This window comes from Aspergillus steynii, assembly GCF_002849105.1.
Source record: "Aspergillus steynii IBT 23096 chromosome Unknown P170scaffold_4, whole genome shotgun sequence".
In the NCBI taxonomy this organism is placed as follows: Eukaryota; Fungi; Ascomycota; class Eurotiomycetes; order Eurotiales; family Aspergillaceae; genus Aspergillus; species Aspergillus steynii.
In genome coordinates, this window is record NW_020194401.1 from 1,909,983 (window position 1) to 1,924,809 (window position 14,827).

At 53.0% G+C, this 14,827-nt stretch overlaps 6 protein-coding genes across 6 annotated transcripts; 3 read left to right on the plus strand and 3 right to left on the minus strand.

Moving 5' to 3' along the window:
* Positions 1 to 240: 240 nt before the first annotated feature.
* P170DRAFT_446968 (uncharacterized protein) lies at positions 241 to 3,804 on the minus strand (the record flags this gene model as incomplete). The annotated part of the gene is made up of 6 exons (XM_024850841.1): positions 241 to 1,459; positions 1,529 to 1,605; positions 2,117 to 2,480; positions 2,540 to 3,302; positions 3,369 to 3,414; positions 3,469 to 3,804. 6 exons carry the CDS (start codon positions 3,802 to 3,804, stop codon positions 241 to 243), a joined length of 2,805 nt encoding a protein of 934 aa, XP_024704564.1.
* A 201-nt stretch (positions 3,805 to 4,005) lies between these two features.
* P170DRAFT_383996 (alpha/beta hydrolase) lies at positions 4,006 to 5,357 on the minus strand. The gene is made up of 2 exons (XM_024845663.1): positions 5,005 to 5,357; positions 4,006 to 4,958 (listed from the first exon to the last, which is right to left on the minus strand). Exons 1-2 carry the CDS (start codon positions 5,083 to 5,085, stop codon positions 4,041 to 4,043), a joined length of 999 nt encoding a protein of 332 aa, XP_024704565.1. The 5' UTR covers positions 5,086 to 5,357; the 3' UTR covers positions 4,006 to 4,040.
* A 487-nt stretch (positions 5,358 to 5,844) lies between these two features.
* Positions 5,845 to 8,389, minus strand: P170DRAFT_446970 (MFS monocarboxylate transporter; the record flags this gene model as incomplete). The annotated part of the gene is made up of 5 exons (XM_024850842.1): positions 5,845 to 6,357; positions 6,420 to 6,619; positions 6,745 to 7,232; position 7,755; positions 8,317 to 8,389. 5 exons carry the CDS (start codon positions 8,387 to 8,389, stop codon positions 5,845 to 5,847), a joined length of 1,275 nt encoding a protein of 424 aa, XP_024704566.1.
* Positions 8,390 to 8,583: 194 nt separating this feature from the next.
* P170DRAFT_475567 (uncharacterized protein) lies at positions 8,584 to 10,353 on the plus strand (the record flags this gene model as incomplete). Its single annotated transcript, XM_024853273.1, has 1 exon — positions 8,584 to 10,353. The coding sequence occupies one exon, from the start codon at positions 8,584 to 8,586 to the stop codon at positions 10,351 to 10,353; it is 1,770 nt and encodes a 589-aa protein (XP_024704567.1).
* A 1,101-nt stretch (positions 10,354 to 11,454) lies between these two features.
* Positions 11,455 to 12,361, plus strand: P170DRAFT_384003 (uncharacterized protein). The gene is made up of 2 exons (XM_024845664.1): positions 11,455 to 11,580; positions 11,669 to 12,361. Exons 1-2 carry the CDS (start codon positions 11,552 to 11,554, stop codon positions 11,919 to 11,921), a joined length of 282 nt encoding a protein of 93 aa, XP_024704568.1. The 5' UTR covers positions 11,455 to 11,551; the 3' UTR covers positions 11,922 to 12,361.
* On the plus strand, positions 12,187 to 14,825 carry P170DRAFT_359090 (Zn(II)2Cys6 transcription factor; the record flags this gene model as incomplete). Its single annotated transcript, XM_024844332.1, has 4 exons — positions 12,187 to 12,361; positions 12,503 to 12,673; positions 12,733 to 14,473; positions 14,543 to 14,825. Coding segments are annotated over 4 exons (2,370 nt in total), but the record flags the coding sequence as incomplete, so codon positions are not given.
* Positions 14,826 to 14,827: the final 2 nt, after the last annotated feature.

The window sequence follows — 14,827 nt, forward strand, 5'->3', positions numbered from 1 at the left end:
AGCCACGGTTCTGATTTAAAACCACCAGAGGATTGCCAGTCTGTTGCAAGATACCGAGGTTTTGTACACGGAGGGAGAGAAGGGAGCTGGGATGAGTGAGCCAGCAAGGTCTTCGGTCTCTGTGCTTATTGATGGATGTTTTTGAGGAAGAGGATCTAGCCCCCGCCGTGACTGGTAATAGATGGTGCTGTTTGGACGGCGCTCGAACTCGACATGCATTGATAGCAAATGTCAAACGAATCAAGATTCCTCCTTCAGCCCACAGATATCCGTCCCCAGGAATGAATCCAGCATGTTCCAGAACCGCCAGTAGGAGTTCGACTTGTCGTAATCGAAGGTGCCGTCCTCCTTCAGCTGCGGTCCGTCGCCGACGATATCGCCCGTGAACCAGCTGAGGATGGGGATCGAGCGCAGCACCCGCTCCGTGACCGTCGGCTGCGGCGGCAGGGCCTCGGCGATGGGTCGCAGCTTGGCCCGCCGCACGGTGGGAATGTGCGTCATGAACTCGGACTCGGGTTTCTCCTGGGGCGGCTGAACGGGGACGTCCTTGGGGACGACGGGGCGTTGGTGGACTCCAGACGAGGGCGAGGTGCGGTTGTCGACGCCCGTAGCGGTGGCCGAGCTGGCGGTGGTGGTTGAGGTGAAGGAGTCGTCCTCCTCGACGTCCGGCACGGTCGAGAGGTTATTCATGGCCGACGACCTCGGCAGTGTCGAGGCGGCGCGCTCTTTGCCCTTCTGCGTCTGCAAGAACGTCGTCGAATGCGAGGTCGTCAGGGTCCGCGGCGGGTTTGCCTTGAAGAGGTCCGAGAACGCAGCGACGGCGTCCGATTTGCCCGTGGGCACAGGGATGGGCGCATCCTCCGCGGGGCCCTGGCCGTGATAAATCTCACAGATAACATGATGCCCGTCGATCTCCTGCGGCGAGTAAAAGCAAGCCCGATCGGCCGCCAACGCCGAGTCAAAGGTCACCTTGATCCAGTGGTATCCGCCCGCGTAGCGCTTCGACTTGCGATTGGCATCGGCGGACAGGTTCGAGCGGATGACGACGTCGCCGCCGCTCAGCAGCTGAGCGTACCCCGTGGCGGAGTTGGGGTCGGTACGCGGGTAATCCTCGCAGATGAAGCCGCCGCAGATGCGCTCGAACTTGTCGATGACCTTCCACTCCGAGTCCTTGCTCTTGTAGCCGTAGAGGATGCACTCGGTGGCGACCTTCTCGGTCTGCTGCTTGCGCTGGCTCTCGAGGTTCGACGACGACGACGACTTCGGCAGTGCGTTGGGCCGGGTCTTCTCGTCCTCCTGCTGCTGGGCGAAGAGCCGCCCGAACTCCGCTACGTTCGGGTTCTCGCGTTTGGCGGGCGTGCCGGTGCGTGTTCGCGAGCGGGCATGTTCGTAGCGAGCGTTGCGTCGCCGTCCAAACGGTCCGGATTCCTCGGGGGGTCGGCGGGGATTGCGAGCTTCGCTGGGGGCGGGTTAGCTGGTCTGCGCTATCTTCTCTCTGGATGAAATATTGATAAGGGGAAAGGCTCACTCTTTATAGACATATCCCCATGGTAAGAGATTTCCCTTGTCGTCTTTTGCGCGCTCCTCGGGAGGCACGAAATGGTACTCCATGCTGGAGGGAGGTGAGGCGAGATGCCAAGTCAAGAAGAGGAAGAAGGATTGAATGCAAGAAAGAAGACCGCAAAAAAGATCGCTAAAGGGTACAGACGAGTGGAATGGTTGGTCAGAACAAGCGCTGATCCAGTCGCTCCCGACCAAAACTTTTGGCGGCCATAAACAGTTGGTTCGCCCGGATACCTGCACGTGACTCGGATCTGCAAGTTATGCGCTTACCGCTTTGGGAGTCTAGTCGGTGAATGCAGCAGAATCAACAAGTGAATGACAGAATAGAGAGATTAACTACTAGTATTTAAATAGGTTTATCTGGGTTTTCTGAAATAAGAGACTCGGAGATTCAGGTGGCTCTGTGCCACAATAACTGCTGCAATGACTACAGTTTATAGTCAAACTCACATCACTATGTTTCTATATAGTTCTATTATTTATTGCCAAATCACAACTCAAGAACGAAGAAACATGTCTATTAATCCTGGCGCAAGAATTCTATACGTCCAACATCTCCATCAAGTCCACAAACTTCTGCGAAATCCCCCACCTCTGACCTTCTTTGCTCCACACGCTGAGCAAAATCCCTCAACGGGCATGAATGACCAGGCCCAGATTTGCAGTATGGCAGCGGCACTATCCTGTCATTGATATTGATGCGAACAAAATTATCCTGCCCATCTTTGCCACTCTGAGCTGACGGTGAAGGACAGGCCATCCTCTCTAAAACGATTCGGGCACCCATCGGCATCACAGACGAGGTGCGCCATTTTCGGTCTCTCGCTACGTGTGTGACGGGAAGCGACGGGTCGTATTGATGATCTTTCATGATGTCTAAAGCTGTAAGGAAAGGGGCGATATCGCCGTCATGGACGCTAGTTGATGTGTCAGTAGATTGACTCAAGGGGATGGGAGTTCTGGTAAAGATACGCACAAACTAAAGAACATGGTCCCGGCTGCAGGCCCGGTTTGTAAGAGTGCCGCTGTGGCATTCAGCCAGAGCCAGCCCATTGCACCAGCGTATGGGTTCCCAGGACCAGCGCGGTAATAGTGGATTATATCGCGAGCATATTCGAAACTCTCCCATTCCTCCCTGGTGAAGACGTCGCACCAAGGACTAGATCCCCGGGTGATAGTCTCGTAGCCACACATTTCCTGCATGCTGAAGATCTCATCACTGGAAAGTGAGCCTAGAGCCAGATTGTCTTGTTCCGAGATGAGTCGGTTCGCGATGGCCGGAGTATAAACGGCTTGGAAACGATTCCGCATGTTCATGCCGTTGTCATGTCCCTTTTCAGGGTCTTCCAAATATTTCAAACACGTATCACCAGGCGTAAGTGTATTTGCGCGCTGTTCAAACGTTTCAGGGATAATCTCCAGCTCAGCTTTCCCGTTCTTTTCCCAGTCCAGATCGAACATCCCCGAGGCGAAGTGCTGGGCCGTTTCTATGACGCGCTGACATTCGCTTGCCCATAGGCGTGTCTTGTAGCCTCTCGACAAGAGATGACCGTAACGAGTCACAAATCGGACTCCCGTGGTAAAAGCCTGCAGTTTACCGGCATATGGCCCAGTGGCGGTCAATTGGTCAAAGTCTTTCTCAGGCTCACTGGTAAAATAGGACCAGTTGTTGAGGAATGCCAGAGATCCATTAAGAGGTGCGCTTGTCTCTTTGATCCGGTCGAGTAGGGCAAGATGGCCTTACATTCAGGTTAGACACATTGTAATACTGTTAAGAAATTGCGGCAAGATCACTAGAAACATACGACTTCCTGCAGATTTAGTCGGGTATCTTTCTCCATGGCGAGACATCTGCAGTGTTGTTAGAAGACTTCATGAGAGCAGGGGGCTGTTGCTTAATCGTACCATATGTACCTGTTCAATTGAACATCCATCGGGAGGACCAACTCCCTGGAATACATGATCTCCATCTGTCTTCTCTACCCACGGACCGTTTCCGCCAAGGTGGTGAAAGAGGTTCCAGCCATCGTCGCCGTATGATAATTTCTCGGACGCCTTAGGAGACCTGGAAGAGTGAAACCAGGTATTCCAGCTGGCATAGTGAGGTGATGAAGGAGCATTGTCACAGGCGCAAGTAGTGAAGAGGGATGTCGCGTGATGGCCCCATTTGTGATAGGAAATACCGACAATTGCAACTATAAGGGAGATGAGCAATGAGCAGACGGAAGAGGAGCTGCGCATGTTCAAGAGGCGAGCCGTTTAGATTGCCATGGATGGAGCAACCATGGACAACGACGCTGGTGAGTGTTCAAGAGAGTCCAGCCAAATAACTGAAGGCGCCGATCAACCGCCAAGACTGTGGGCCTCAGGCACCCGATTCCCTGCTCGACGTTGTCAACAAACTTGAAGGTTTCAACTTTGAATTAAGTCTAAACGAGCTCTATGTACAAACCAAATTATTCATCTTGACATCCAGATCACTCATTCAACCATTCCAATGCTCGCGTCAAGTTCACGTTAAACTCCTCAACATGCCTCTTCAGCACCGGCGCCGGAAACATCCATGAATAATGAGGATATCCATCGTATGCATCATACAGAAGCGGCACCTTCACCTCCTCCAACGCCTGTTTCATCAAGCGCGCATCATCCCGCAGAGTATCTGCACCGCACTCCACAATATAGACCTTATTCAAGTCCTTCAGGCGCGGATGCAGCAGAGACGAGAAGTACGGGTCATGCGGGTTCGGGTCGTATAACGAGACGAACGTCTCCATCGTCGTCAAGGTGTTGATCGTGCGGTCGGCATTCTCCCACCATGAAGTATACAGCGGCTTCTTATCCGCAGGCACAGCATCAGGGTGCACGACGGCCGGAACCAGCGCCATGACGCCCTTGATCTTATCGCCGAGGCCCGCGTCGACGAGTCTCAGCGCGACACCGAAGGCGAGGTTGGCGCCGGCCGAACCGCCCATAAGCACGAATCTGGAGAGCGAGAGGTGCGAGATGGCCCACAGGGTGCCCTGGACGCAGTCGTCCAGCGCGGTGGGGAATTTCCACTTCGGCGCCAGTCGGTAGCCGATGCTGACGATCTTCATGTGGTTGGCCTTGCTCCTCTCTCGACACGGCATGTCCTCCTGGTCGACACTGCCCATGATCCAGCCGCCACCGTGCATGAAGACGCCGACGGGCTCGTTGCCAGTTGCCGAGGGAGACGTGTAGATGCGTACCCAGATGTTCTCGAGCGTGATGTCTTCGGTTGTGACGGATGTGTCGAGCGGCGGGTACTGGCATATCGCCATGAACTTTGGGGCGAGGTGGTTCTCCCATTTGTTGGTGAGCTCTTCAAGAGTGGTGCCTTCGAAGGTAAGGGGCTCGCCTAGTTGCTCGATGAACTGGGTCTGTTAGATGTGGCTTGCAGTTGAACGGAACGGTGCTTACCTCTGCCCAGTCTGGCGCGAAGTGAGACATGATTGTGGTTCGCGATTGGGTTGCTTCAAGTTGAGATTGATATCCTAGCATTTATTGCTTGAAGCTGCAGTTGATGTCTACTCATACACCATAGAGGGAGGATCCTAAGCTACTTATACTCCCAAACCATCATCTAGATCTGAAAGCCATCACCTCACGATCGACTTAGCCACATGGCTCATCACCGACAAGAACATGGTCATGGCATTGTGGGTGCGATATCGACATTCACCACCAATGAGCTCAACAGACTTACTGAGAAAAAGCCCACATGAAATTTAAATTGATGGCTCACTTGACATCATTTCTGCAGCAAGAGATCGTGGTGGTTGATGTGAAGATGAGGAACCGACTAAGACTGACTCGGGATGGCGGCCGTCTTATGCAGGCTTCATAATGACTCATTTCGATCGCCAATTCGCCATTATGTCGACACGGCTCTTCTTGACTCTATCTGTACCTACGCCTGCATGATCCTGCGGATTCCCGAGGTGCTTCTGCTCTGGATATACTCGGTTTTCCAAGAGCCAATGCCAAGGATCACAGCAAAGGGCTAAGATATTCAATAAAGACTAAAAAGCAATATCCTTGTCACCAAAGGACTTCGAGCGCGAAATTTAGCATAAACAAAACTAATCGACTGAAGAATGCACGCCATAATGAAAGTTGCCAAACCCATTTATGGATAATATTGGTATTATCAGTCACGTCAACTCCATAACAGACATTCAAGATGGAGAAACCGCCTAATGAAACCAAACAATCTAACCAGTCTATACTCAAAGAAATCTATCCAAAGACCCCCCACCCTCAAATTTTCACCATCAACCTCCACCCCGTCGTCGAAACCCTCGCCGCGATCAACACCCCAGCACCCACCAACAACGCAATGCCCGCCCACAGCTGCGCCCCCAAATAGTCCCCATGGCCTCTATCAATCAGCGCCCCGGCCACCGACGGCCCCGTCAACGGGCCCGGACTCACAAGCGTCAACGCCATCCCCACCCGCGTCCCAATCTTGCTCATATCCTTCGTCAGAGACGGGATCGTGCCGATGACCATGCCCAGCACAGCCGCCGACACGAGGCCAAAGAATACGGCAAACACGTACAGCCCGGCGATACTGACCACGCCGTGCCAGCAGAACATGAGCATGCCGCAGAGTGCGGTCAGCGGGATCAGGCAGTTCAGGGGTCCGATGTAGCGGTCTGCGATGAAGCCCAGAGGTGGGCGGATCGGGACCCCAGACGCGTGCATGATGATGATTAGATTCGCGCCGTGCGATTCCGGCATCCCTAGCTTTTGGCGCGCGTAGACTTGGATCTGCTTGTCTTAGCTTTATAGGGTTTGGACTGGGGAGTGGGAAGGGATGGGAAAGAACTCACGTAGAAAAAGACGAAAAAGAACGTCCAATAGATCAGGAAGATCCCGAACGTAAGCATCACATACGACGGCTCCTTAAACGCCGCCCACTCGACCAGCGGCCCTGACTTGCGCGGCGGCATGCGCGGACAAAGCACGCAGTTGATAACGACGGCGACGAACAAGACGACGAATCCCATACAGCGAACCGCCCACGGAAAACCTACCCTAGTCAGTCCCAGTCCAGTCCAAGCCTTAATAAGACCATCACTATCACTGACCATCACCTCCACCCATCCCCCATCCCCCATCCGCGAAAAAAGAAAGAGAGAAACAAAGAAAACTCACCAACCCTCGGGATCAACCCCTGCACAATCCCCGGAAAGACCATCCCGGCCGTACTCGTCCCCGACGCAGCAACCGCCATCGCAAACACCCTCTTTCTCACAAAATACGTCGAAACGAGCGTCACGCCAGGAAGCCAAATCAACCCCATCCCGACCCCCACGCAGACCCCCTGCGCGAGGAAAATCTGCCAATACGTCGTCGCCAAGCTGGTCATGAACGTGCCCAGCACGATCAGAGACGTACCCAGCAGGACTAGAGCCCTCGTGAATCCGGCGTCTGTGGCGCGGCCGGAGAGCGCGGAGATGAGCAGGAGGATGAAGACTTGGACGCCGCCGATCCAGGAGATCGTGGATGAGGACTCGGGCAGGGTGTGGCGGTAGTGGGTTTGGAAGACCCCGAAGGCGGCGCTGTAACCCCATGTTAGGAGGAAGATGAAGTGCCCGGCGAGGACTTGGGTCCAGGCGAGAGGGCCGCCGTCGGGGGGTACACTGGGATTGAGATTGGGATTGGGATTGGGGGTTAGGGTTGGGCCTGGGTCTGGGCTCATGGGTGGCTTAGGGCTGAGGTGCTGGACTGTGGGCGCTGGGGATATCATGCTGTGAGGATGCTGTGTGGATCGGGACTAGGCAGGAATGTGGAGGAAAGGGGTGCTTATAAAGTTGGGATAGAAGGTTAAGATGCAGGATTTCAATATTTAGCACTAGATGGGGATAGTATGTGGGTCTCTTTCAATATAGACGACTAGGGTTGATTAGGCTTGGGTGGTTTCGATTGCTTTAAGGATACTGAATGCAAGTCAAGCTTATATCTGACAAGCATGTACGGTTCAATATGCACACGCAGCTCAGGGAGCACCGTCAAATGGTGTTTTCAAGTTCATATGTTGATGTCTTGGATTAATCTGAATGTGTATGATGATCACCATGACTTGTTCTGACCATGAACAGTCTTTTGTACCCATATAACAGAAGCAATGGCTAGGTCTCTAATATGTTCGAGCTTGACCTTACCCTGAAGACTAGAGACCTTTAGACAAATCTTCTGGTTAGCCTTTTGTCAATGTAAATTTGTGTAAATCGTAGAGGATTGTCGAGTAAAAAGTCACCAAATCAATACAGGGAGGCGTGTATGCAAGGGTTAGATTAAAGAAGAAACCGGGGATGATACAGCACAAAGTATTTGTCAGCTGATCAAGCACTGGCTGAATAGGGATGTATTTGTCTTGCTTGAGTGTTTCTACGTATTCAAATTAATGGAAAATTTTTCAGATGCTAGAAGAGGGTCTTGTTTCCAAAGAACCGGGGACCCAGATACTAGACCGGTCAGCGGTAGCAATGTAAACCGCGGTTAGGATATTGGAATCTCGAGAAAATATGGCATGTCAGCTGGTCAAGACATATTAGCTATCAATATCAACTTGGTTATGCCTGTGCAATGGGATTGTCTTTGGTGCTATAGCTTAAAGAACGATCGGTGGTCATTTGCGTCATTTTGACCAAAACAGGCTATCTCGGGTTCCCCCGGTTTAGGTGGAGAGATGCATCAAGACACTCGTAAACCAACCCTACTTACAGTATCTGCTTCCGGCCAAAGAATAGGTAGGTGGTCTGTTCTCTAGTATGAAATCGGCAACTCTTCCGGCCATCCTGGCAATTGACAGATTAGCAGGCGGGGAGTCGGGACCTCATCCGAGATTCATCTCCACCATTCATTAGCGAGATAACCATCAGAGTATTTATAGCTCCGTCGTTTCTCTATTCCGATCATTTCAGCCTTGTTGCATCACGATGAATTCAAGTTCTCACTCTCCCAATTATAGCTGCCTTGAACAAAGCAGCCATGGCATTAGGAATGCAGCAAGTCTTCCAGGGCACGCCCTACGTGAACGGAACAGCATCCGGCATTTTGATAGCGTCTGATCTCGAACTGAGTTTCTGGGGTGGAGTTGACCCAAGCACAGGGGAGATCATCGATCGGTTTCATCCGCTGAGTGGCCAACTTTTGAAGGATGCCGTCCTGGCAATCCCTAGTGGGAGAGGATCATGTGGCGGAAGTGTGATCATGCTAGAACTCATCCTGAACGGCCTAGGCCCTAAGGCTCTGATATTTGAGCGATGCGAGGAGATTATCACACTTGGGGTCATAGTGGCCGATGAGCTTTTCAACCAGACAGTTCCTGTGGTGACAATTAAACCCGAGGATTTTCGCCAGGTTCGGATGTGGAGTGGGAAGACGGTCTACATCGCGGGCGACCAAGTATCGGATGGCAAGTTGGATCTCAGCACTCCTGACAGAGACGCCGATCCTGGTACCGATATGAAAGCACCAAACGTCGAGCTTTCCGATTTTGACCGCGCAACCCTTGACGGAGCGAATGGCGACGCAGCGAGACTTGCGATGAGGGTCATTGTTCGGATGGCACGCATGATGAAAGCCCCAGAATTGATGGACGTGAGCCAAGCTCATGTGGATGGTGCTTGGTTCGGACCGGGGTCTGTTGCCTTTGGAAAGAGAATGCGGGACTTGGGTGGGAAATTCCGAGTTCCTACGACAATCAACTCCATAAACATAGACCAAAGACGCTGGCAGTCTCTGGGCATTGACACTCAGTTTGGCACGGCCTGTGATGAGTTAGCCGGGGCCTTTGTCGAAATGGGCGGGAAAGTATCCTTCACCTGCGCGCCATATTTGCTTGAAAGTGCCCCCAAGCGGAGTGACCCCATCGCATGGGGGGAGTCTAATGCCGTTACCTATGCCAATAGTGTCCTTGGTGCGAGGACACTGAAATTCTCCAACATGTTTGAATGTTTAATTGCATTGACAGGTCGTGCCCCTAAATCCGGTGTGTACTTGGACAAGAACCGGCTCGCCTCAGTCTGGATCAGAGTACAAGTGCCCGAAGACGCGGACGACTCGTTCTGGCCTATTCTTGGTTACAGCGTCGGTGCTATTGCGAAGCACCGCATTCCAGTTATTACGGGCGTGGAGGGCCTTGGACCTTCCAGTGACGATCTCAAGGCGTTCTCTGCTGCGTTCGCTACATCTTCCAGTGCACCTATGTTTCACATGGTTAAGTTGACGCCAGAAGCTCCCACCCTCGAAACCGTGTGCCCTGATGGAATTCCCCCGGAGGTGACTGCGGACTTGGGCCGAAAAGAGCTTGAGTCTTGTTGGGACGAATTCAATCACGGATCTTCGCCTCGGCAAGTTGGCCTCATCTCCCTTGGGAATCCACATTTCTCCTGCCGGGAGATTGAAAGACTAGCACGCCTATGCCGAGGCAGAATCAAACACAAGGACGTCGCTATTATCGTAACGTGTGGCCGTGCTCAGCATAGTCTTGCTACACAAGCGGGCCACGTTCACGAACTGGAGAAGTTTGGCGTCCAGTTTCTCACCGATACTTGCTGGTGCTTTATAACGGAACCGGTCATCCCGAAAAGTACCCCGGTTATCATGACAAACTCCGGCAAGTTCATCCACTACGGGCCCGGACTCACCGGTCGAGCGTTCTGTTTTGGCAGTTTGCAGATGTGTGTAGACGCTGCATGCTCCGGGGAAAGCACCGGAACACCACCTGCATGGTTGCAGGCCGCTAGAACCGCCTAGATCAAAGGAGGGCATATTTCTGCGTAGTGATCCCATGACGCGAATAAGTTTTCTCAGGAAAGCTAGAAGACGGATTTCGTCGCGTGCGTTGGAACTTTAATACTGATTTCGAAGCGATCGCTTATCGAGAAGGCTAGTTTGTATAGGATCTGAGGCCCTCAAACCTTAAAGCGATTCAATAATTCCGATGAGATGAATGCCGTGATTTGCAACGGGGGTTGCAACGGGAAGTGGCTGTGGTCGGAGATCGAGCGAGCCTGTTTAGACGCTGAGGAGGGGAAACGGGGCAATGTCGCACAGATCAGAATGCCGAGGAGCCGGCTCTGATATCCGTCTAGTTGGGTGAATGCCAGAATCTGCAGGATAAACTTTTGGGCCTTACATGGCAGGCAGCTCTTAAAATCCAACTCGCCAGGAAGCGTCATGCGCCGTTCGCAGCACTGGATTCAGTGTGAGTGTAGCCGGGGAGGAGAGAAAGGCTAGGAATGAGATGGAGATGAGCACAGGGATCAGCATGAGATGATGGGAATGGGCTCGACACGAACAAGGATGAAAGACAGAGGATGGATGATGGAACAAGTCCGACCAGACTCCACGTTCACGGCCCTTCCAGCGAGGGCAGCTGATTCGTGGCAGATTTCAAGTTCAATATCGATTGAGTAATCGATTCTCTGTCCCACATTTCGACGTGTGGGGATTCCATGGTCTGGGCACGGAGTCTGGAGTAGTTCGACGTTCCCCAGATTGTTACCTGCCTTTGTCGCAGGAGGAAACCGAGGGACGACCAGCACTAACGAGCGACGCCCACGGAACCGCCAGAGCGCCTGACTAATGGCCTCTCATACACTGGACGGTTGACTCTCCCTCTCTCTCCGCATTCCACGGAGCTGTCCTTCTCTTCTACTTCCATCTCACTTGCCTTTCCTCGACTAGCTGCTATCTATAGATCCCGCCCACCCGACCGACGAATCCCATGAGGGGGATTTTCTCACGCGAGCCAACCGCCATCCTTGGTTCCCCCCAGTTCTCACCGTCATCCATGCGATGCGCCGTGTGGCGTTTTGCTACCCTATCGCCTCTCCTCACGGCCACCGAGGGATAAGGGCATGACTTGTCTGGAAACATCGCTGCGAAGGTTGAGTCGGTGGGAGGGCTAGAAAAAAATGTGAACGATAAAAAAAAAGTTTGGGCCTAATCAATGGCCGGCAATTTCACCGACCACGCAAGGTGGGTGCTGGCTTCTTCAGCCCCCTAGACCAGCGTCCTTAACGATCAATGCCTTACCCCTCCATCCATTAACACATCGTGCATAAAGGAACCTGCGACCATCTCCAATCCGTCCCGGTACCAATGGAGCCCCCGTCCCTTGTCGAAGCTCCTGCCTTGGATCGGCGAATCCCCGTCGCCCACCTCGTTCCAGCTGTCTCCGCAGTCTTGCTGCTCTAGTGGCTCGTTCTTATCACCCTGATGTCGTTTCTCCTCATCATTTGGGGGTAGTCCTCGGGCAGTGGGTTATCTATCTCCTTCTCCTATCTATCCACCCTCGCTTGCCGGCTGATACGGCTTAAAAGACCGTTTCATCGAGTTTTTTGCATCTTGCATTCTACTTCATCTCCATAGACCTGGATTCCATTTATCTGGTCTATTGTATTTATTATTTTTTTTTATTTGCATTTTTCTTCGTCTGTTTTCTGGGATCCGTAGCTACCTACCCATTTTTTTGTTCTTTCTGTACAACACTACCCCGACAACCCCCTTGCTGTCCTCTTTGTTTTGGTCCTTTTATAGGCTGGGGAGTGCTTGGATGATTTTCATGTTCTCATTTCTTCGGCTGGAATGGAAGAAATCAAGATCCCTTCGCCGTCCGCTATTTTAGACATTCCGCCCGCCGTCTCGTCGGCCGGTGCACATCCCAAAGCCTCGCCTCCGTCCGCTAAAAGAACAGCCACCTTCGGTCCCAACACGAGTCCGGTTACTAACAAGCCCAAACAGTCCAAGAGCCGTAATGGTACGGTCCCACCCGTTCTTTCAAAATTTACCATCTCATGAGAGCGAGGCGGGGTTCATTGGCGAAGCAAGAGAGCCTCGAATGCTGCTCAAGTTAATGCGCAGTGCGCTGACCTTGTCGTGATTCTCTCACAACCCCCAGGCTGCATCACCTGCAAGACAAAGCGACTCAAATGTGACGAGTCCAAGCCAACTTGCCTGCAGTGCAAAAAGCGGAACGTGGACTGTGGTGGATACAAAAAGGACTTCAAATGGCGCCCCTTCGAAGAGACCAACGTCGCCCAGAAAACGGCGGTTGCGAAGTCCAAAAAAGGTAGGCATTCATGATCGCAGCTGACCATTGCGGACGGCCCTGACCCCTTGTTTACACAGTGTCATCGTCGCCTCCCTCTCACCGGAGAACCAACTCCGGTCCTGCAGCGCCGCCCGCAGTAGCGCGTTCAACAGCACGGGCGGTAGGCCAGACAACGTCGCCAACCGGCTTGCCAGTGGAACCTAAGAAGCTGTCGAGCCCTGATAAAATTTCTTCTATTCTGAATGCTTCACCTGGCCAGTCCAGTGGGTCATTCCCGCAGAGTGACATTACCCAGTTCGCAGATGACTTTCTCAGTCAGCACCGGTTAGGTAGCCTGGGGGAGGATATCACTGCACCCTCACTAGCAGAGATCACTCCTTCAGACCATTCCTCCTGGCTCTCGGACATATCGTTTCCAGCCCTAGACCAAGAGACTAGCCCTGACCGAACTACGGTCGCAACGTCTGAGGGGGATAATCTTCAAGACCCCGATAATTTCAGTTTCGAGGCTCTCCTGGAAAGAGATAATGATGATATCGAAGAGATTGTACGACAGTCTGATCGGGGCATGGGACCACCTATCCCGGGACTTGGGGGGCCGGGTTTCATGTCGCACCTTCATAATATGAACTCTCCGCCGGAAATGCTCCAAGAGCCCCGGTTTGGAATCGCTGCCCCTGAAATGCTGGTGTTGCAGTTCGACAGAGTGACCTGCGGGATATTGTCGATAAAAGATGGTGCTCATGAGAACCCTTGGCGAACCTTGATCTGGCCGTTGGCCAAGGATACCCCTGCCCTCTACCACGCTGTCTTTGCTTTGGCCGCGTTTCATTCCAGCAAACAAGTCCCTGCGCTGAGGGTTCTCGGTGTGGATCACATGCGCCAGAGCATCACCTGCATGGTGCAAGACATACAGAACATGAGAACAGATGCCGCGTTGGCAACGAGTCTGGCACTTGCCTTCGCCGACACGTGGGATCAACACACTCGCACGTGTATCCAGCATCTCCGCGGTGCGAAGGCGCTGGTGTCGCAGGTCATCGGGACGGGATTGCAAAGTGGGATGAGCGGGACCGATCTAGAAAGGGTTCGGTTTCTCTATAACACTTGGCTGTATATGGACGTGATTGCGCGATTGACGTCCCATGAGGATAGCGGAAACGCAGACCTGGAACTAACGGTCCCTCAACCCCCTAGCGATGCAGTACATGAAATTGATCCTTTGATGGGCTGTGCCACCACTCTTTTCCCACTCATAGATCGGGTTGTTCGGTTGATTCAACGGGTTCGAAAGACGGAGTCCAACTCTATCTCGCTTGTCTCTGAGGCTATCGAATTGAAGAGGCTTGTCGAGCAGTGGGAGCCCCCTGACTGGTTTGAACCACCTGAGGATCCAACATCAGAGGTGCAGCATAGTATCCAGACTGCCCATGCTTACCGCTGGGCAACCCTTCTTTACCTGCATCAAGCTGTCCCTGAAATGCCCTCGGAGCCGGCACCTGAATTGGCAAAGCGGGTGTTGATTCTGTTAGCCACGGTGCCTCCCAGCTCTCGGACAACAATCATCCAGATGTTTCCCCTGCTGGCGGCTGGGTGCGAGGCAGAGCAAGAAGAGGACCGGGAATGGGTAATGAATCGGTGGACCGCAATCCAGACCCGCCTGATGCTGGGGTCGATTGACCGGTGTATAGAAGTTGTCCGTGAAGTCTGGACTCGTCGGGATGCGTTCGAGACGGAGAAGCAGCGACGACAAGCGCGTGCCGCCGGCCGCTCCAACTCCCAAGCCCTACCTCGCGACGCCGTTGGGAAAGACGGGCTGTCGTTCATGGGCTCGGGATCAGGAGACCGCTCACCCAGTAATCCTGTCTACGGCAGAGATCCGTGGAGACGGCCCGCCGCGGACGAGCGCGCGGTCTCTTCTCGGATCACTTCCGTAAACACACGTCGAGCTTCGGCAGCATCGCCTCTTGAGAACATAGAATTTGAAAAAACAGTCCGGGGTAGCTTACACTGGGTGAACGTGATGCAGGACTGGGGCTGGGAAGGTAAGCCTCTTCTTTATCTTTCACCTTTTCTTTTTCTTTCCTTTTTTTCTCTCTCTCCTTTTCTTCTTTTCTGTTTGCGTTGCACAAATTTAGCAAGAACTGACAATTCATTGTGGTATCAATAGTA

Excerpts from the sequence above, each read along its gene's own strand:
- P170DRAFT_383996 (XM_024845663.1), bottom strand. The coding sequence starts at position 5,085 with ATGCTAGGATATCAATCTCAACTTGAAGCAACCCAATCGCGAACCACA. Across the intron at positions 4,959-5,004 it reads TCGCGCCAGACTGGGCAGAG|TTCATCGAGCAACTAGGCGA; the intron begins GTAAGCACCGTT and ends TAACAGACCCAG.
- P170DRAFT_384003 (XM_024845664.1), top strand. The coding sequence starts at position 11,552 with ATGGCCGGCAATTTCACCGACCACGCAAG. Across the intron at positions 11,581-11,668 it reads AATTTCACCGACCACGCAAG|GAACCTGCGACCATCTCCAA; the intron begins GTGGGTGCTGGC and ends TCGTGCATAAAG.